The sequence below is a fragment of the Protomyctophum parallelum genome (assembly GCF_964188405.1).
Source record: "Protomyctophum parallelum genome assembly, chromosome: 3".
Classification (NCBI taxonomy): domain Eukaryota; kingdom Metazoa; phylum Chordata; class Actinopteri; order Myctophiformes; family Myctophidae; genus Protomyctophum; species Protomyctophum parallelum.
Genome location: NC_139698.1, coordinates 21,158,406 through 21,180,839, shown reverse-complemented (window position 1 = coordinate 21,180,839; position 22,434 = coordinate 21,158,406). Strand labels below are relative to the sequence as shown.

At 42.7% G+C, this 22,434-nt stretch overlaps 3 protein-coding genes across 3 annotated transcripts; all 3 read right to left on the bottom strand.

The window, feature by feature from the left end:
- Positions 1–12,540: 12,540 nt before the first annotated feature.
- LOC310856371 (elongin-C-like) lies at positions 12,541–12,840 on the bottom strand (the record flags this gene model as incomplete). The annotated part of the gene is made up of 1 exon (XM_083761754.1): positions 12,541–12,840. One exon carries the CDS (start codon positions 12,838–12,840, stop codon positions 12,541–12,543), a length of 300 nt encoding a protein of 99 aa, XP_083617880.1.
- Positions 12,841–16,729: 3,889 nt separating this feature from the next.
- On the bottom strand, positions 16,730–17,029 carry LOC310855296 (elongin-C-like; the record flags this gene model as incomplete). Its single annotated transcript, XM_083760243.1, has 1 exon — positions 16,730–17,029. The coding sequence occupies one exon, from the start codon at positions 17,027–17,029 to the stop codon at positions 16,730–16,732; it is 300 nt and encodes a 99-aa protein (XP_083616369.1).
- A 2,599-nt stretch (positions 17,030–19,628) lies between these two features.
- LOC310856594 (elongin-C-like) lies at positions 19,629–19,985 on the bottom strand (the record flags this gene model as incomplete). The annotated part of the gene is made up of 1 exon (XM_083762065.1): positions 19,629–19,985. One exon carries the CDS (start codon positions 19,983–19,985, stop codon positions 19,629–19,631), a length of 357 nt encoding a protein of 118 aa, XP_083618191.1.
- Positions 19,986–22,434: the final 2,449 nt, after the last annotated feature.

Below are 22,434 nucleotides of genomic sequence, written 5' to 3'. Positions count from 1 at the left end.
GTAAATACAGTGAGTGTCAGAAAGCGATAACAAAGATGCACGGAAGAAGAACCATCAGACGGAGAGATTTAGAGGAGGACGGGCGGTGGCAGGAGGGGGGGGGGTGGTCAAGGACATGAGAGAACCTGAGGAATGGGGTGGGGGGAGAAAGGCAGTGCGATAGTAGTGTTTCTTTGAACACATGACCTCTCATCCTTCACGAGCGTCATGGCGCGACTTCACCCTGTTTTGAGCGCCTCGGCATGGCTACATTTACAAAGTTAACAAACGTTCCCGAGTTTCAAATAAAGTGTTCCCCCCCCCCCAAAGGTGCCACGGATTTTAGAATTTTACAGTAGCACCTGTGCATTCTGCATTGTTCAATAACAAGTTTTCCCTTTCTCCATATACAGTAAAGCTCTCAAACCGCGCCTCAGCGCCGCACTATTGGTTGTCGGTTGTCACGTGCATTTCTTTTTTGCCAGTGGCCAATGAAAGAATCAGAGCATAATACACCTCCCAACCGATAGGCCCAGTAGAAAGCATCATATGGGAAAACAAATAAATGCAAGGAAAAACAAGGAAAAACTGGCAAACAATTTATTTATTTTTTATTGAACAACGTTGAATGCACGGGTGCTAATAATACTTGAACGTGCATAATTCTAACATCCGTGGCACCTCAGGTGAGCACTTTATGTTTTTAATCTGAGCATTAATGTTTACCGTATAATTTGCAAATATTGCCAGTTGCTCAAAAGAGGTATAAACAGTCGTGACAGTCAATATTATGACAGTCATGTTAAGTGTTTCTTTAGAGCAGTGGTTCTCAAACATGTTCATGTCAAGGACCCCAAAATTGGCACACATTAGGTCACAGACTCCCATTTAAAAAGACATATTATTATGCCATGGGGACCACCTGAACACTCAGGGTGTAGGCTACACTCTGACAGTGTACAACGGGTCCCATTTGGCTCCATTTGTACACTCTCAGAGTTATACCCCATAAGGGTCCTCCTATAGTCATTTGGCTGGGGACCCCCTGGAACCCCTTCAATAGGACCCCCAGACCCCACTTCGAGAACCACTGTCTTACAGGGAGAGAAATGAGAGAGCGACAGCAGTTTGAGCGACATGGAAGGAGGAGGATGAGGAGGAGGGAGAGAGAGAGAGAGAGAGAGAGAGAGAGAGAGAGAGAGAGAGAGAGAGAGAGAGAGAGAGAGAGAGAGAGGGGGGGGGGGAGGGGGATGCAGTACTATATGAGAAGATACTGCAGTGCTGCATTGGGGAATGGGGGGGGGGGGTTCGGCTTATGCACACGGAAAATGTCCGACACACTCTGAAAGCACGGCCGTCTCATTATAATGACTGAGTATGATACCCTCATAGTTTTATACATGAAGAGACTGTATACGACCATTACTTTGTTACTGAGGATTATAAACGTGGGGCTGGGAAATAATACTATGTCTATGAAGTACAATGTATACGTCCCCTGACGATTTTTCTTACGCCATCCACTCCTATATAGTTCCATAAGTCTATACCGGGCAATGTCCAATGATTATTATTATCACTGTTATTATCATTGTTATACCGATAGGAATATTACAATTCTGACTTAACATTAATTAGAGTTACTTCTGAAATAAGCTCACTGTACATGAATGTTATCATCTATTTATATATAAATAATGCATATAGCGAGCGCCGCCGCCATTCCGGATGGGAACCTCGTATGTCCAAAGCCGTTTCAGTTTTTTAAGCGCTTGAATAAAAGTTGACATATGGAGATACAAGGTGTCTGTCTGCCCAACAGCTGCATCGACAGACAGGGTATGATATGATGGAGTTAAAACTATACAGTAATACATAATATTGCTGCTGTCGTCGGGCAGAAACCTCTTGGGCTCCATTGTCGTCACCGCTAAACCCCTTATCCCTAAACTTCTTTGACTTTTTTTACTATTTTGAAAAACATTTTTGAATAGTTCAACTAGCCAATCTACATTGACACGTTATGAGCTTGTAGACTGCATGGCCAGTTTAACTATTCAAAAATGTTTTGCAAAATAGTAAAAAAAACAAAAAGGCAAAGAAGGGGTTTAGCGGTGACGAAAATGGAGTCCCTTGTCTCCATGTTGTCACTTTTGTGTTTTTGTTTCCTACATTGATTGATCATCACTACAGCGTCACACAAAAGCATCAACATTATAGCAGATATGCAAGCTATAGAAAGCGTGCCATTCTGCTGCCTTTGATGTTTTTTAATTTGAATCCTAAAAAAGTAAGTTTTGTACAAATGAGGTATCCACCTGACAGAGACGGTGGAGAATATATATATATATATACACACACACATACACATATTTGTCTTAAGAGATTTCTAACTTTATTGTACATAGGGATTGCATATTGAATTATTTGCTGTTGTCATTACTGTAATATGATGAACGAAGCTTTTGGCACAGTAGTGTGACTGAGTTTGGACCCTCTGATAGACTGTAAGGACACTGCAACAGACACCAGGAGAATGCACACACACACACACACACACACACACACACACACACGCACACACACACACACACTTTGGCGCCGTCTACTGGCTATAGGTCATATCGACATCCTGAGCCCTGAGACTTGTTCCGTGACATTTTATCAGTGGTGGTCAGTAGAGTATAGACACTCCCGGTCAAACATGGCTCAATACTATAGTGAAAGTTGTACTTGCTCTTACAAATATTCAAAAGTACAGAGGACGGTTTCTTTTCTTTTTAATGCATTGCTGTAGAAACATTTTTGAAATGTTCTAGAAATGTTCAAAAAACTAAATAATATAGTACAATTGCAGATTTACCGGCTTGTAGCGTGTCGCGATGTGATGCGCTGCATGTGAGCTTGAAATGTGTCATGTGTAGGGTCAAAAGTACAATATGTCTTTGAAATGTATGAGTGCCAAAATACAACTCTAGCCTACACTCAACACTCGACACTAGACACTAAAACAATCTACTGAAATACAGTAAAAGTGCTATGTTCCCCACTGATTTTTACCCTTCCTTATACTTATACTTACAATTTACAGACTACACCAGAGGTCTTCAACAGGGGCCCGGGACTCCTCCATGGGTTCCCTAGGGGGATCCTCAGAGTTACTAAAGGGCCGCCAAATATTTGTGTCATAGGCTATGTTTTTTACTTATTCGTCCAAAACTCGCAGATCTACAAGCTCACTAACGATTGGTTTAGGGGGGCGGAGGAGCAGAACAAGTTTATACTGAGCGTTGAATTGGTTAACATTAATACAACATGGTGATCTGGAAAACAAGTCCATCTATGAAATCTATATGAAAATATTCTCTCAGTGTTATACAATATAATAATAATAATAAGTGAGGACATGAATAACAAGGAATTTAAAAGATCAATTAAAAGCAAGAGTGTATAAGTAGGTCTTGAGCTGTGTTTTAAAAATGTCTACAGAGGCTGCCTGTCGAAGGTACAGTGGTAGTTTGTTCCACGCCGTCGGCCCGTGGAACAATGACATATGACATATGTAGTGGGGGTCCCTGCTTCATCTCTCTCTCAGCTAAGGGGTCCTTCCTTGGCCTGAAACATGTTGAAGACCCCTGGCTGGAAACTCATGCAGCACAAATGGAATGGATGGATGATGAAGAGGGGAATGTAGCAAAAAGGGAACGTTGTTGATGAGGAATATTGGAACTCTGTTCAAGTAGCCACATAAATGATTTAAAAAAAAGATAAATGTTATGGACATTTTCTACATTTTCTACCTGAATAACGTATGTGTTGAAAGTTGCAGGTGTCTTGCATAAATTATGTTTTGTTTGTTTTTTAGTTTTTTTTTCCACTGTGGAAAAAGTGCAAACGTTAATGCACCAAACATTTCTGTCATTCCAGAGTTCTGGAGTAGCCGTTTTCTTATTTTAGCCGAATTCTGATGATGTTATATCCATTAACCCAGTGGTTCCCAAACTGTGGTGCGCGGGCGCCTCCTAGTGGGTGCGCAACATGAAAAGGCTAATGATGGTGCTATGATTTTATTATGGCAAGTATATGCAGAATAATAGCCTATACTGCAATGCCCATAGAGCATCGCAGTCCCTCCCCCTTTCAGAACAACGAGTGGCCCAGGAAATGAATCACAATGCATTTGTGCCATAGGAATTTCGTGCTTTATTTATTTAAAGACCGTGCCCGTGACAAATCATGAATATTTCGGGCCAAACAAATAATTAGAAAGTAGAAAAAAACGGCAGGTTACAACACTTTTTTTGTTGTTTTTCTTCTTTGTAATTATTTGTTTGGTCCAAAATATTGTGTGTGTTGTCATGATTTGTCACGACAAGAGTTGGCTTCGTACAACGCTTAAAAGGTCTTTAAATAAATAAAGCACGAAATGCCTATGGCACAAATGCCTTGCGATTCATTTCCTGGGCCACTCGTTGTTCTGAAAGGGGGAGGGACTGCAACGCTCTATAGAGGGGGGACACTGCAGGGGAGGCACTGGGGTGACACTGGGCAGAAACTGGGGAGGCACTGGGGGAACACAGGGGAGGCACTGCGGGACACTGGGGAGGCACTGGGGAGGCACTGGTGAGGCACTGGGGGGACACTGGGGAGGCACTGGTGAGGCACTGGGGGGACACTGGGGAGGCACTGGTGAGGCACTGGGGGAACACTGGAGAGGCACTGCAGGGGGACACTGGGGAGGCACCTGGGAGGCACTGAGGCGACACTGGGGAGGCATTGGGGGGGCACTGGGGGGATACTTGGGAGGCACTGGGGAAGCACTGTGGGGGACACTGGGGAGGCACTGGGGGGACACTGGGCAGACACTGGGGAGACCCTAAGAGGGAAGACACCTCTTATAGGGTCAGGTTACTTTTGGACGAAGCGTGGCTTGAACTGGTGGCCGTTGTCAAAGAGGGGATTGAACTGGCGACCTTGTGGTCCATATACTTCCCCTTCTCAGAAACTATTTGGATAAATGATCGCTTCCAGCAGGATTTTGCATGAAGCTGAATTAGAATTGCATCCATTCCCTTGATTTTTCTCAAGATGTATCTTCTTTTCTCTTCTTCTTTCTTCTCATTTTCTTCTCCCTTTCTTCCCCCTCCATTTTTCGGTCCCCCCCCCCCCCCCCTCTTACAGTGCCTTCCCCAGCTTTAGCTCAGTTGGTAGAGTTCTTGCCTTTGGACCACAAGGTCATGGGTTCAAATCTGGGCACTGCCAAGTCAGTGTATGAGTCTGTAAGAACCCCCCCCCCCCCCAATCAAAACTCACTGCATATTGCTCTTATTACTTGCGCAAGCAGAGCGCGCAAGTAATATGTTCGCCCCGGTCTCCTTCGTCGTGACAGCTGTTCCGCCATTCGAGGCTTACGCAGAAAAACATCAAATCTGTGCCTGTGTTGCTGGACCAATGATGACGAAATGACCATATTTCTTACGTCATCATTTAGAGCTAGTCATACGTATACTATATACATAATCAGTAAAAAATAAAATAGCAAATTGTGCCTGATCTGCTGGGACCAGAGTACGTGGTGTGTATGTGTATGACTAGCTCTAAATGATGACGTAAGAAATATGGTCATTTCGTCATCATTGGTCCAGCAACACAGGCACAGATTTGATGTTTTTCTGCGTAAGCCTCAAATGGCGGAACAGCTGTCACGGTTTTTGGCGTAAAGTAACCACAGTATACCGCTAATCAACTTACAACTACGCACTTTATACAGTATAGAGTATAGAGTATATATGTATACATATATAGTATATGCCTATATACTATATATATTTCTTACGTCATCATTTAGAGCTAGTCATATGTATACTATATACATAATCAGTAAAAAATAAAATAGCAAATTGTGCCTGATCTGCTGGGACCAGAGTATGTGGTGTGTATGTGTATGACTAGCTCTAAATGATGACATAAGAAATATGGTCATTTCGTCATCATTGGTCCAGCAACACAGGCACAGATTTGATGTTTTTCTGCGTAAGCCTCAAATGGCGGAACAGCTGTCATGGTTTTTGGCGCAAAGTAACCACAGTATACCGCTAATCAACTTACAACTACACACTTTATACAGTATAGAGTATATATGCATACAAATATAGTATATGCCTATATACTATATATATACTATATATATTTCTTACGTCATCATTTAGAGCTAGTCATACGTATACTATATACATAATCAGTAAAAAATAAAATAGCTAATTGTGCCTGATCTGCTGGGACCAGAGTACGTGGTGTGTATGTGTATGACTAGAAAAACTAAAAAGGGATCCAGAATATATCTACAACGATAAAACAGTATTTCTTATATAGATAGAAACTTGAATCATACTTAATAATACTAGATGTTTATATGTATAAAGTAGGTAGCAAATAGTTACATCTAAACATTAATCATTTCAAACGTTCCTTCACAGAGATACTGAGATTTGACAGTTTACAGCGGTCGAAAGGACTTGCGCGCTCTGCTTGCGCACTAGTTGGCCATTTATGGCCTACTAGTGTGCAACAAGCAAGTATGCACTCGACAGAGTGCAGTTCTAGTTGCTTATTGCCGTCCTTCTTGGTCCCGCCTTATCGCTGCTTGCAGCTATATTTTTATCTGTCTTTAATAATGTGGGAAATGCATCCACAAATGGGCTTCCGTCTAAGACGAGTGGCCAATAGACTCCTCGCTGAGAAGGACTTTTTTGCCTCTAACAGTGGTTAATGGATATAGGCCTAGCCTATTATCATCAGATTATGGTAAGAAAATGACTACTCCGGAATTCTCCTTTAACCATTTAGACCCCAGCATCCACATAGCGCTGAAGTCCTGACGTAAGAGGTGAATGCACAATTTGCACAGTCAGTCGAAGGGCTCCTATAAGGTCTTCAAGGTGTTTTTGTTGAGATCCGGTACAGGAATCCTGTTCTTTTGACCTTCTGATTACGTTGGTGGCCAACTTATCACCGGAAAGATTTGCCTCCAGGATAGAATCTAGGTAGGCCTATACATCACATGAGATATAATGAGGTAATTTATTTTCGTGTGATAATATTGTCACCCACTCTAACCAATTGAAGCTATATCTTCCTTGGTTGGAGAACATTCGCCTATAGAGGGAAGGGGGGGGGGGAATTGGAAGGGGACAGGGGGAGAAGGGGAAAGGGGAAAAAGAGGAGATGGGAGAAAGAAGAAAAAACTAAGTGGAAAAGATAAAAACGGAACAGGCGAGTGTTTTGTGCGTATCCCCAGTGAGATGCGCAATGACTTAGGTTGTCCACTTGATGGCGCCATTTGACCAGGTATTTTTATGACACTGATGAAGCGACTGTGAGCAGCTGCGTCACTTCATTCAAAAACAGACTGCAGCAATACTGTTTATTAGCTTAAAATAGTTTGAAATGTTTACTTAAAACTGTTCTGATAACAGCTATGATGTGTTCCTCCCCTTGAATTGAAGACAGGACTTGTTGTTGGAAAGACTTTAGGTTTATAAGGTAAGCTTTAGTATTAACTACTTTCCACGGGGTCCAGAAAAATCTGTAAAGTTGACATGAAAATGCTTCAATCTGGTGCACTTTGAGATCAAAATTAAGAAGCTAGATCTATAAACAACTAAACACATCACATTAGATTATTATCATCTTTACTATGCTATTGACTGAAATCAACTTCACCTGTGGGCTGTGGGCCACAGGTGTATTGAATAATGCAATTTGCAACTTGCATTCAACTGCATGTGGCATATTATCAACTCTGTTGTGTCTTGTGTCAATGAGATCTATAGTTTTTGGATAGGGCAGAGGTGGGAAACTTTGATGATGGAGACTCAGAGAGAGGGCAATTATATTCCACACTCACTCCAGAGGGCCACAATGCATATAGTAAAAAATACCTGATCTACAAGCTCAAACTGCGACACGTTTTGATCTAGTAGATCTGCTAATTTTGCTCTTTTTTTAATTGAAATTCTGAATTATTTTTTAGCTATTTCTGAATTGAAATCTTGAAAAGTAAATGTTTTATTTAATTTCAAATACATTTATATGTTATGTTATTATGTTAAATTTAGGAACTTAAATGCAAATACATTAGACATAAAAAAGACTAGTAGGCCTACTATAGTCATTAAGCTACTAATATGAAGTAATTAAAGCGGGTCATGTTTGCATGTGTGCAGGAATTGTAACAGCTGAAGTCAATAATATATCAGTATTCCGATATTAACCTGCGGGCCGCATTAGGTGAAGGTGGGGGGCCCTCAGGCTGCCAGTTGATATTAACCTGCGGGCTGCATTAGGTGAAGGTGGGGGGCCCTCAGGCCGCCAGTTGATATTAACCTGCGGGCCGCATTAGGTGAAGGTGGGGGGCCCTCAGGCCGCCAGTTGATATTAACCTGTGGGCCGCATTAGGTGAAGGTGGGGGCTACATGTGGCCCTCAGGCCGCCAGTTGATATTAACCTGTGGGCCGCATTAGGTGAAGGTGGGGGCTACATGTGGCCCTCAGGCCACCGGTTGATATTAACCTGCAGACTGCATTAGGTGAAGGTGGGGGCTACATGTGGCCCTCAGGCCACCAGTTGATATTAACCTGCAGGCTGCATTAGGTGAAGGTGGGGGGCGGGGACCACATGTGGCCAGTAGCCCATGTAAGGGATAGGGGATACATAAATAAATAAATAGAAATCTTCTCCCTGTGATGTGGCCCCCTCAGTGGTTGTGGCCCTAAGCGACCGCTTGGTTCACTTATGCCTAGAACCGGCCCTGTCCTTAGCAATCTCTTCTTTAAAACAGACCCTGATTGACAGGAGTTGAGTGGGAAAGTCATTTGCTATAGGTCTCTGTTGTATAGTGGTCAGATAGCCTACACCAACAAGTCTATGCGTGGTGTGTGCATAGTCGTATGTGAAACTATATTGTGCTGTATTTTGCTTTCCATTTCATGGTCATGGTCATGTGAGGAGAGGGAGAGAGTTTGTCACGGTAATTGTCACGGAAGCCGTGGATATACACGGCTTATAGTGGTATATATTCTGTGAAGTTTATATTTTCATTGGGTGTACAAGTCATGTTTTTAATATGCCTTTATCAAATGATATAGAGAGATGGTATAGGGTAGTGCCCAAGCCCTTTTAGCCATGCAGCCTATATGATCTGTGGTGCGCTTGCAAGGCCTATACACTCTCAATTAGGGATTTTCCCAGAGGTTAATTTCACTGATGTGTACAACCTTTATTAAAATAGTTTAATTTGTATTGGAGTGTGAAGCTTGAACAATAGGTTGCGGACCGCTACAGAGAAACTGTGGATATTAACCTACCAATAAGGACCCAGGCCAAATGCCATTGCGCAATAGCCTTATAGTCCAGCTGGTTGTCAATTGATCATGTTGACTTAACTGTGTGGTCTATTTGCAAGGTCCTTGATATTGTCTAAGGGCGGGGGCTGCCCCGTGACAGATCTCTCACACGTTACAATTCTGGAAATTCCTGGAATAGTGGAATACAACAGGAAAAAAGGTTTCAGCACCACGGAGAGCGCTCTCCGCACTGACAAGGTGCAGCGGTAAGCGGACAGATAGACTGATGATCCACAAACAGCATTTTTGCAAGTTGGAACACTGAGGACTCCTTAGCAATCTTTTCTTTAAAAATGTGCTTTCCATTTCATGGTCATGGTCATGTGAGGGGAGAGAGAGAGAGAGAGAGAGAGAGAGAGAGAGAGAGAGAGAGAGAGAGAGGTGTGAATGGAATCATCGTGTGTGCGCATATATGGCACATCTCTCTCATGTTTAGGTAATTGTCACGGATATATATATCCGTGGATATCCACGGCTTGGCAAGCCGTGGATCTACAAGCTCCAAGTGTTGTGATGTCACCACTGTGTATATCCATCTTTGGGGTTTCTACATTAATCTGATGTCAGCGCTGGATATCAATGATCAATGTTATCTCCATATATATCACCAATACAAAGAAACAAGACCATATTACACCCGTACTTGCAGACTCTGCACTGGCTGCCGGTGAGCGCCAGATGCGACTTTACAATTTTACTTTTCACCTATAAAGCCCTGAACGGACTGGCCACTACCTACATCCTGGAAATGCTGTCCCCACCTAAATCAAAACGCACCCTCAGATCTTCAGATAAGGCCCTACTAGAGATCCCTAGGACGAACCTAGTCACCAGAGGTGGTCGGGCCTTTGCCGCCCGGGCACCTAGACTATAATTTATGGAATGCTCTACCGGTGCATGTAAGATTAGCACCATCTGTGCCTGTATTGAAGTCACTTTTGAAAACTCACCTTTACACAGAATGTTTTTTACCCTTTATATAGGAGATTGCTCATTTTTAACTGCTGCTATTGTCTTCTTTTCTTTATGTTTCTAGTTTTTAAACTAACCCTTGATTATTTTTTAACCTTGTACTGTACAGCACTTTGGAACCTTGCTCTGAAAGGTGCTATATAAATAAAGTTCATTATCATTATCATTATCATATGGAACTATAGGTTATCCCCATATATGGAGCTCTACGTAAAAGCCTTCGCAACATACTTAGTTACTTTACACCAGTGGTTCCAAAAGTGGGTCCTTGAGAGAGTTCCAGGGGTCCCCAGCTAAATGATAATTCAGGGATCTCCAGTGATCTCAGTCTTCAGCAGAGTTTGGAATCTGCAGCCAGTCCATTCCTTGATGTTGTCCATCCAGGACTTTCTCTGCCTGCCTCTTCTCCGCTTTCCTTCTACTGTCCCCTGTAGGATGGTCTTGTCTTGTGACATGACCATACCGGGCCAGTTTGCTACGCTTTACTGCTTTACTGTTCTTTATATGATGTAAGTAGCATCCTTCTGCAGCACTTGTTTTCGCTGTGCGTGTCCAGCTCTCACAACCATAGGGTAGGGTGGAGAGTACAAGTGACTTGTACAGTCAGACCTTCACCTGCTTCTCCATACTCTGGCAAGTCTTGCCATGGCTGATATTTTTTCATGGCTGATATTGCTATGCCGATTCTCGTTTTTTTCCTTTGTGGAGCGGCCATCCTCACTCACTTATCTCCATGCCGCAAGCTCTCGCTACCTCTTCCAGTCTGGTGGCGAGTTCCTGGAGTTCGGCTTCGCTTTTCCCCATGCGGTCGATGTGATCTGTGAAGCGGAGGTTGGAGATGGGTCTTCCTCTGATGGGTATGGAGGTGTGGAACTCTTGGAGTGCTTCTTCCATGATGTTCTCCAGGACGATACAGGAAGATACAGCGCTTTGACGGACACCGACCGTTGTTTTAAAAAGGTTCTTCCATGGTGTTTTTAATGAGTGACTGAATGACCTGTATGAGGTTATTGTCAAAGTTGTAGTTTCTGAGTACCTGCCCCATGCCAAACACAGTCAAAGCCTTTTTGAAATCGATGAAGTTGTGATATAGGTCGTGTTGGTGCTGAAGGTGCATTTCAATCAGTAACCTGATGTTGAAGATTTGCTCAGTGGTGCTCCTTTTTGGTCTGAATCCTGCTTGTTCGGCTGAAATTATCTAATGCATCATGTGTCTGTACTGTACGCCATGTCTGTTGTATGTATGTGTGTATGGCTGTAATGCAGTAACTTGAGAATAAGGTAATTGCATAGCCGGATGGGTCAACTTCCATCGTTACTGACTCTGTGCTCTACAGCCGGGCCGGTGCACGGTCTAGTTTTAAAGAAAAATAGTACTGCAGGAACTCCCTCTCGGAGTAGCACAGGATGACTGCAGGGTCTCAAAGATGAGTTCCCATGGCTCCACACTGGCTTCCAAGAACTGATCGCATAGGGGAAGCCAGGCTGTTTTTATACAGTCTTTTTCCTTGCCAAGCCTGGTGGGGAGAATGTAGGCGAGTCTACACTGTTAGACTGGCCATGTGCATCCTGCGATTAACATGGAGCCCCTGCCCATGCAGTGACAAGCATTTTTCCCCTTTTTGTAGAATAAATTATTCGTTTTTGTTACATTTGGCCAATTTGGCAATTTGGCATAATGACTAAAAATATATTAAAATAATAAAAGAAATAGGCTACCATTTTTGATGAGCTCCTGCACTGAAATAGCTAAAGAACCTTGAGCATTGGCCTTGTCCAGTTGAGGGGTGGTGGGTTTGCTGGCCTGTGTTACCTCCATTTGTTTCCCTATCATATTATTTACCTGGCTTCCATGCAGGTCTCTGATTGTCTGTTTCAGGACAGGGGTTATTTGCCCAGGATGTCTTCCCTCACATCCACCATCTTTTGCCTCTTGTTATCTAGATGCTCCGTTCGCTCCCCCTAGGCCTGTCACCATTTCCTCCTCCTCCTTCCTGCAACCTTTATTCTCCAAATCTTATACCTTATACCTTCCTTTGACTGTGCTCAGTATAGTATCCATGAAAGTACATTTCCATTATCAATTATTTAGTCTTCTCATGCCTTGATTTTGGAGCTTGACATATCAGGCTCCATCGGCTACGTGGTGGAGAATGAAAAGTTGCTTCATTCTCTCTTCTACCTTTTAACAATCCAAGAAGTTTGAAGCCATGAGCAGATCCAGTGCGACTTCCTTGGCAATCACAAATTCAGGAGCTTCTGGGGCATCACCCACTTGGTTGGAGTAACGCTTCTTGTAGGAGAAGAACTTGCAGACCAGAGACAGAATATGAGAGGGGATCTCCTTCAAGTTCACTTCATTGATTTCATCCTCTGCAACCTCACCTGGCCCACTCAGCATGGCTTTGATGGTGTTGGAGATGAAGGCGTGATCCTTCTTCACAACAAATTCATGGCCATCTGAAGAGATCAACTTCACATACATGGAATCAGCCCCCGTATAGCCACCACATTTCTCTACAACGCCTTCCATTATCTCTGAGGAATCCTGTTCTTTAGACTATTAGGAGATTGTAATCGGAAAGTCCTGTTGATGCTGATGCCGAACTGGAATCTATGAGGTGAGGACGCCACAATTTATTCAGATAATTAGTGATGTGTCATGACATCACACCTGTCCATGTCAGGTAAGCACTGTTTTTCCTCATGCATATGGGAATAGTGATGACATCAGCTATCTCAGAAGTTCCAAATAGGGACCAAGGATTGGATTTTCTAATCCAATCTACAAGCTCACATCACATTGCCTTGTGAGCTTGTAGATTAACTACTTATGTTTATTCTCTCTAGGTCGTCCTCAGACGAGCCCTCCATCGTTGTTTCCATCATCCCGGTCCTCCATCTGGCAAGCTTGTCTGTGCTTTCTTGCATGCCTTCTGTTATCAACAGAAGGCACTTCTTGGCGTACCTTGATTGATTGATTGATTGACTGATTGATTGATTGATTGAAGAATTTATTAACAGTTTTGGAGAATTACAGTACATTTCAAACAAGACTGTTAACTGTGGACGACACCATTTGCATTTACAGTAGGGTCCACCATGTTCCAACGTTGGCGTACTCTGCCTCAACTCTGGTCAGGAGTTCCTGAGCTTGTTCCACGTTTTCGGAGAGCAGGCTGATGTCGTCCGTGTACTCCAGGTCTGTTAGGACTACTGTGGGGTGTCGTCTTGACCTTATTGGAGTTGTTATGGTGAGGCCAAGATCCTGCTCTGGCATTTTTGTACAGAATATCTTTATCCATGAAGACTGTGAGGGCTGTTTCCCTCCTCACACTGTCCTGGGACCCTAGGAATAGGGGGGCCGCCAGAGGTTTCTGAACTCCTAGGGTTCCCTATTCGAGTCATAGAACTACCAAAGACTACAATGAGAGCAAATTACATAAATGTCAATTATTATGAGTGTACCAACCAAAGACCTACTAAAGACTATAACAAGAACAAATTACATAAATGTCAATTATGAGTGTGGCCAGAAAACAGGGCGGTGCCTCAAGGCGGTTTTTCACGGCCATTCCAGACGGCCAGAGTTTTGGATGTTCCTTGCCAGCCCGGATGCAGCGATCTCCTCCCCCATCCCGCTAAGCCTCAGCCCGGATGCAGCGATCTCCTCCCCCATCCCGGATGCAGCGATCTCCTCCCCCATCCCGGTAAGCCTCAGCCCGGATGCAGCGATCTCCTCCCCCATCCCGGTAAGCCTCAGCCCGGATGCAGCGATCTCCTCCCCCATCCCGGTAAGCCTCAGCCCGGATGCAGCGATCTCCTCCCCCATCCCGGTAAGCCTCATTGCATCACTTGCTAACATCTATATCTCTGCTGCCGGGAGGAAACCTCATAACTCCAAAATATACATTTTTCAGGAAATTAAGAAAATCTTATATTTTTAAAACATAGTAATACAGCCTCATCAAAGTTGGTGTTGAAACTTGATATATTGTCAATTACTTCCATGAGAGAAGAGGTGGTGGAGTTAGTTGCTTTAGCAGGCATTTTGATAGTCCAATGTAGTTAAGAGGTTTTGTCCAAAGCACTTTTTACTACTTTCCATTGGTTCAATATTTTCTAAACAACACACAGACGTAAAGGGTGTTCAACAGCACTGATTTATGCCAAAACAAAATCAAAAACCTCAAAAATTGAGTTATGAGGTTTCCTCCCAACAGCAACGATATGCTAAAGCTATACAAGCACACATACCTGAGATATTAGTTTTTGAAGGCCTGCAAACCAGTCAGGACTCTCAGTATGTGGCTCAGGAACCATTAACAACTGAATGAAGAAAAAAAGGGAAATTATGTGGAACGTGGGATCCACGTAGAAACAGCATGACTCGAAGGTGGATCTCGGAAGTGTCACCATCAGCCTGTGAGATCACTACATCAGTCATTTATGACATCAGTCGTCCATATCTCTGTCAAGATATTGAGCTTTGAGAACCCCTGACTATGAATTTGAAGTAATAATTCACAGTGTCGATGATTGATGATGGTTTTCACTTTTCAGCACTGTTAAATTCTTCAAAAAGTATAAAACTAGTGGCGGTATATACAAATGGACGCACACACATCCTGTCATAGACGGCTACGCAGTAAAAAATAAATCACACCCAGCGTGAAGTGAGCGGTGCCTTTGAGTTACCTTCAGTAAGCTATATGAAACAAAAATGATGATGACATCACTGAGACAAATAGACACAGTCGTGCTGCTACAGACTAATAGACACTGTCAAGTGATGGAGCGGTTTGCTCAGCTCAAAAAAAAAATCACACTTGTGTGAAGGGCTCTTATCGTCATACATCATCAAACATCACCTTCTGTGCTGAGCCAATCAAATCATTTAAAATTTGGTACACACAAACACACAAAGCTGGGCATAGGAGGGGCCCCTGTGAAAGGGTGGAATTCCTCAACCTAGTGGCAATCAAACTCTCCTGTTCAGGCAATGTCTTCAAAATGAGCCAAACTTACAATCAGGTTGGAATATGAAAAATTTGACAGATCACGTGATTATAGAGATCGATTTGTACTGATTCGTAGGATCTTTTGACATCTGTAAGAGTAATATAAAAAAATGTTTTGCAAAAGTCGGCCTCCTGGTGGCACTATAAATGGCCAATGAGAAAAATGCAGGGCAGAGGTTTTTCCTTGGCCTCTAGGAAGTGTGCATGCAAAGTGTCATGACGATCGATGCAGTTAAAGTTAAAAGCGCGAATAGGCCTGTTATAGCGCCACCATGAGGATTTGAACATTGTAAGGTGGCATTTCTTCCTTGGCCATGCAGTGGGAATGTGTAATCGCACGCTGCATTCATTAATTGGGTCATTTTGTTCAAAACGGACTACTCCTGCAAAAGTTGGAAGCCAATGTTAGCCAATTGGGATGGAAATGAAAAATCGGACAGATCCGTCTTGATCACATGACTACATACTGTATACATTTCTGATTGATGTGTTTCCCATTGTTCCCTATAGGCGAGTCATACCAAAGACAATAAAAATGGTACCCAACGCCTACCTGTAAGTACTTACTGCTACTAGCAGTAAGTACATCAAGTTTCCTCACACTACAGAAACAGGAGATTTACCCATGACCCATGGGCCATGAAGCTCAAGTCTGGACCTATTATTAAGTGGGATACGTATAACAACAAATTGAAAAATAAAAAAGGACATTATGTCGATCTCGGGATCCACAACATCAATGAAACAGCGTTGCTTGTAAGTAATAAAAGTATAAGATTGATGTACAAGTACATCAAGGCAGGGAGGCATTGTCTTTGAGGCCAAATAGTCTTTGACCTGGCCGGGGATCAAACTCCGACCTCCCAGTCTCAGAGTGGACATTCCAACCACAAGACCAACAAGTGGCCACCAGCTTTATCTATATGACTACAAATTAGGAAAGGTTTCAGCACATTCACATCCCTGTTGTCTTCCATGAATTATAATTATATATAAAGTTTAATATTTAAAAAAAAGTATAAAACATGTGTTAAAAAAAATCTTGAAATTATGTCTGTGGCCTATTGTTAACGTGCATACAAAGTGTGGTGCTGATCTGTCCAGTGTTTCGCCAGTTCAGCTCCGGAAGGCACACACACACACACAGATTCTGTCATATAGGGGCTATACAGTAAAGAAAAAGTGGGATGAAAAAAAGAGAAACAAAAAGAGGCGGTGATATTTGTCACGTTCTGGGGTAATTGCAGGCTGACATCTGTTTATATTAAAAAGGATGATGAAATTCTTAAAGTAAAACAGAATTCTAGGTGGAAATGAAAGAATTACATTTTGTTTAATTTATCTTCATCTTTTTTAACAATCCAAGAAGTTTGAAGCCATGAGCAGGTCGAGTGCAATTTCCTTGGCAATGTCAAATTCAGGAGCTTCTGGGGCATCGCCCACCTGGTTGGAATAACGCTTCTTGTAGGAGAAGAACATGCAGACCCTAGACAGGATATGAGAGGGGATCTCCTTCAAGTTCACTTCATTGGTTTCATTCTCTGCAAACTCACCCGGCCCACTCAGCATGGCTTTGATGGTGGCAGAGATGAAGGCGTGATCTTTTTTCACAACAAATTCGTGGCCATCTGAAGAGATCAACTTCACATACATGGCATCTGGCCCCTCACAGCCACCATAAGGTTTCTCCACAACACCTTCCATTACGTCTGAGAAATAAGTTAGTGAATTAACGCTATTAAGACAGATTCTACTTTGCTTATCGCTTTGGGTCTGTTGTCGGTCTACAAGCTATGGGGTCAGGGGCCGCTACATATACAGGAGATTTGTGACGTGCTGTTAACGTCACCATAACATTATGTGTTTCCATAAATAGTGGAAATGGATAGTAATACAAAAATCACACCCGTGTGAAATGAGGGGCACTCTTGTCATCGTACATCAATTTATGTTAGTGGACAAATTGGCCAATTTGGCCAAGCGCTCCCACCAACATGTGATTGGTTAACTGACTTGCTCGTTTACATATGACGTAAATTTTCCCTTCAATGTCGATGGCGTTTAATGTTTTGATGTTTAATTTACATCATATTTAGCGGAATTCTGCCGTCATTTCTCCGTTCATCGTCAATGGCAAAACTTGAAAAGGGGGCGGGGATAGGATTTTGCGGACATTTGACCGGAATTCTCTTATTGTGGTCAATGGCAAATCTTGAGACGTGTAAGGACAAAAGCTGTCTGTAGAAGGGACTAGCGCCTCTTAAAAATCTTGCCTGTTGCCACAATTTTACGTCTTATTTGGCGGAATTTTTATCTATTTTCTCTGTTCATTGTCAATGGCAAATCTTGAGACGGGTAGGGACAAAAGCTTTATATATGAGGGGCTAGCGCCCCTCATATATAGCGGCTATAACGGGAATTGCATACCAGGGTGGGGTATGCATTCCTGTATTCCTAGTATTTATAAATTACTATTAACAGATAAGTACTTTAGAAATATGATTTAACCATTTTCTTTTCTTTTAAGATAGTTTTTGGGCTTTTTCAGCCTTCATTAGATAGAGTACAGTAAGCTGACAGGAAATGGGGGGAGAAAGATGGGGAGTGACACGTAGGTAAGGTCGTCGGGATCGGGAGTCGAACCGGCGACACGCTGTCAGGCTGGATTAGCAGCCTAAGTGCCCGGACCGCTAGGCAGGCCTGGGCCAATGTAACCATTATCTGCAGACCGTTTAAATACAACCCTAAATGCAACTAAATGTTAATTTATATTTACTGTATATAGTCTTCATAGGATGAGCATAATTTATTTCTCGTCACTTTCTCAGAGTCTCACTTTAATGGCAATGGTTCTTCATTTACCAAACTCAGTCTAACAAGTTATAGAAAAGGCCACAACGAAAGACAATCTTTGTTTACAAGGTGTGTGTGTGTGTGTGTGTGTGTGTTGGAGCTTTATTAATGGAGAATGTACAGTATACATTAAAACATTTTGATGGCCGGCGTGTTCCATGTTTTGTGATACTTCCAAAGATCAGGCTATAACTGTTGTTGAGGACAGATGCCGTGTATACCCAGTTTTTGGTCAAATGAAGGGAAATTGTATGTCATCATGACATGAGCAGAAGTAGAATACGTCCTCACCGTAATTTGCGTCCTCACCGTTCGCCATCAATGTTTGTGTTTACACAAACACTCAAAGCTGGCCATTCATTGTGAATGGCGTTAAATGTTTGTGTTAAGACAATGTTTGTGTTTACGCAAACCCTCAAAGCTGGACATAGGAGGCCCTCAAAAACAAGACCGGATCCAATAACTGTGTGGCTTCCTGTAGATAACAGACTTCATGTTATTTACTGCCTTAAACAAACATTAAAGTCCCTAGACTTGGCTGCCACACATTACATAATTTTGGAAAAACCCTTGACTGTGGTGTTCTCGGTAGCCAATAATTGTCAATACATCTTCTTCCCTTGGTCTTTTTTTGTCACGAAACAATGACCCTATAAAAAATTCCATAAAGACAAATAACAAAAATAGCCAATCTGCAAACTCACAACTTGTTGTACGACAAAGTATAATAGGTGAAAGGTGTAGTAGATCTAATTTCTAGGGTAACGACATGTGACCTTCTGGGGTAACTCAACATGCCCTAGGTGGTTACTAGTTTCCAGGCATAAATAAACATTTGTGGAATAGAGAGGATATCGTTCTATCAAGAACGATCTTTCTAATGTTTCCTTGCATATTCCTACGAATTGATTGATTCATGTTAAAGCGTAAACGAAAAGGATATATCCGCAAGCGATTTGACTTGTAGATCTGTTCCTCAACTCGACACCCGTCTTACCACAGAGTGTAGTGTACTCTTCCCTTTGGCGAATGATGATTCTGCGTTGCGTTGCTTGATTCATTGTTGAAGTCTACCTAGACCCCTGTTGTTCTGGTGCCGTGTCTATGGGCAGTTTCCGTTGTTCTGATACTATCAGGAAACCCATTTACCAACCGCGTGTGTCGTTGACTGGATATGAAGTGCAAAGTTTGCAAACATATAGACCGTGCCCTCTACTCGTCTTTGTGCCTCTTTGTGAGGTGATCTGGATATAAAGCGTCCGTAGCGCAAAATAATTAACGTTAGTTTTTAAAGACGTAAGGAGCCCTCCCCCTGAAAATAAACAAAAAACACTAATAAAAGATTACATTTGAATAAAAATAAAACAAAAAGCCTTTCTATTTCGTCTCTTCATCTTTTCTAACAATCCAAGTAGTTTGAAGCCTGGAGCAGCTCAAGGGCCATTGCCTCATCAATGACAAATTCAGGAGCTTCCGGGGCGTCATCGCCTTGCTGGTTGGCGTAACGGACCTTGTAGGAGAAGAACATGCAGACCCTTGACAGGATATGAGAGGGGATGTCATTCAAGTTCACTTGGTTGACTACATCCTCCGCGGCTATCTCAGTTGGCCCACCACTCAGCATGGCTTGGATGGTTGCGGACATGAAGGCATGTTCTCTTTTCACAATAAATTCATGGCCGTCTGAAGAGATCAATTTCACAAACATGGAATCCGGCCCGTCACAGCCACCATAGTTTAGATCTCCACCCGCCATTACGTCGCAGAAATGGATCCTTTAATAAACACCAGTAGGAGCATAAAGTTGTCCGTGGTCGGTATGTAGACTGTGAGGTTGTGGAGCAGTATATATACAGATAACATGTAACGTGTTGTGACGTCACCAGCCGTGCCCATATGGAGTATTTAGGAGTAACAAGGGCGTCCATGGGTACAAGGAGTAGGCCTACTGCAAAACCAGACAGGTACTTACTGCAGTACAATCATTATAGTACTTGTAGGCCGGTCGGTCTATATCGATGGTATCAGGGTTCTATAGGGGAATTAGATAGGGGGAGAGAGACAGAAGAATGGAATGTCCAGAGAAATACCACTGAGTTGTTTTGCAATGGCAGATTCATCCGGTTTCCATGCAGGGTAGAAGAAACCTGACTGGGCCGGCCCGGCGCACAGTCCTAGTATAAGATAACATAGACCCTGTGGGCACTGGCCTACTCGAGGACCATGCAAGTCGGTATACTTGGTATAATTGTTGTCAGAGTACCCAGTGTGGATGACGCATATGGGCAACGGCACAAACGTGACACAAAGCTCTGCCTATTGTGAAACTGAACGTTGGATTGGCCAATCAAGAGATAATGTACAGACACATATAGTTATTTGTGGAATTTCACTTCAGTTAAGGTTAAGGATAACTAAATCGTTCATCCGATCGATTTCTCCCTCAGAACACGCACACACATGTACGGAGTGACGGGACTGATGAGGCATGTTTCTCGCATTGTGTTGAAGTGGAGGTTAGAGTTAAGTACAGTGCTTTAGGGCACAAGGAGGCATTGTTCTTTTTTCAGATTCTTGCAGATTATGAAAGTACAGAATGTAAGATTTCAAATGATGTCATTCAATAAAATCTGAAAATATTAGAATAAGATATGCTTATTTTAATGTTGTTAAACCTCGAACCAAGAATCTGAGTAAAAGGCTTTCAAAGTTTGTGACGTTTTTCGTCTAGTAAGTAAGGGGTGTGAACAATGGATTGTTAACTCCACCCCTCACCAGACCTATAGAGCGGCGCAGTCCCTCCCCCTTTCAGAACAACGAACAGCCCAGGAAATGAAAACGCAATGCATTTCCCCATAGGCAGTTTTTATTTAATTTATTTAAAGACCTTTTAAGCGTCGTACGAAGCCAACTCTTGTCGTGACAAATCATGACAAAACACACAATATTTCGGGCCAAACAAAGAATTAGAAAGTAGAAAAAAACGGCAGGTTACAACACTTTTTTTGTTGTTTTTCTTCTTTGTAATTATTTGTTTGGTCCAAAATATTGTGTGTGTTGTCATGATTTGTCACGACAAGAGTTGGCTTCGCACGACGCTTAAAAGGTCTTTAAATAAATTAAATAAAAACTGCCTATGGGGAAATGCATTGCGTTTTCATTTCCTGGGCCGTTCGTTGTTCTGAAAGGGGGAGGGACTGCGCCGCTCTATAACCTGGCGTTGATCTGCAGGCTGAAACCAGAGAACACAAGCCACACACTAGCCAACAGAAACTGTGTAAGGAACACAAAAACACAGCTCTGTTTACAAACTAATTGAAACTATTTAATTATTCTCATAACTTATATCTATTACAGTGAGAAGGTTCTCAAACATACACTCTTAGATATAAGAATAGATACTGTAAATCCTATACACTGAGCTTGGTTGTTCCTCTCTCTGCTGGCTGTGCTTTAGAGCGTGTGTGTGTGTGTGTGTGTGTGTGTGTGTGTGTGTGTGTGTGTGTGTGTGTGTGTGTGTGTGTGTGTGTGTGTGTGTGTGTGTGTGTGTGTGTGTGTGTGTGTGTGTGTGATCAATCAATCTTTATTTCAGATCCAGGGACATCCATATCACAATTAAACAATACACTACAACAGGAAATTAGAAATGCACTGTCTCTGTCGAGCTGCCAACTTGCGCAAACAGAGCGCGCCATATGCGCTCACCACTGCTGGTACGACTGCTGCTCTGAGTCCTAAAGCTAGGAAGGATTGAAATACAGCAGTGGTCAGTGGTCCCTCATTGCCCAGTGGAGTACACCGACATACACACATACCCAGCCGATACACACATACCCTCTATTGACCTTATAACAATTTTGAAATGTACTTTAGTTACGTCATCGAGAACAGTGGTTTCTCATTGGCTGGTGGAATGTACCGACATACATACCCAGCCGATCGCTGTTCTTGGTCCCTGATTGGCCGGTGGACAACACTGACAACATAGGCCTACTTGGTTCCCTGATTGGCCGAGCGACACCACCAACAGACGCAGCCAATTACAGTACTTGCGTGCTCTGTAATAAAACATAAAAGAAATTTGTGATGCAATGTAACGAAGGCTTTCACTCACCTTCACGTCATATGGGTAGCCTATTTGATAGGTTGCTGGAGTTACTCCACTGATTTTTGGTACTCCATATATGGATATATCCGTATATCTT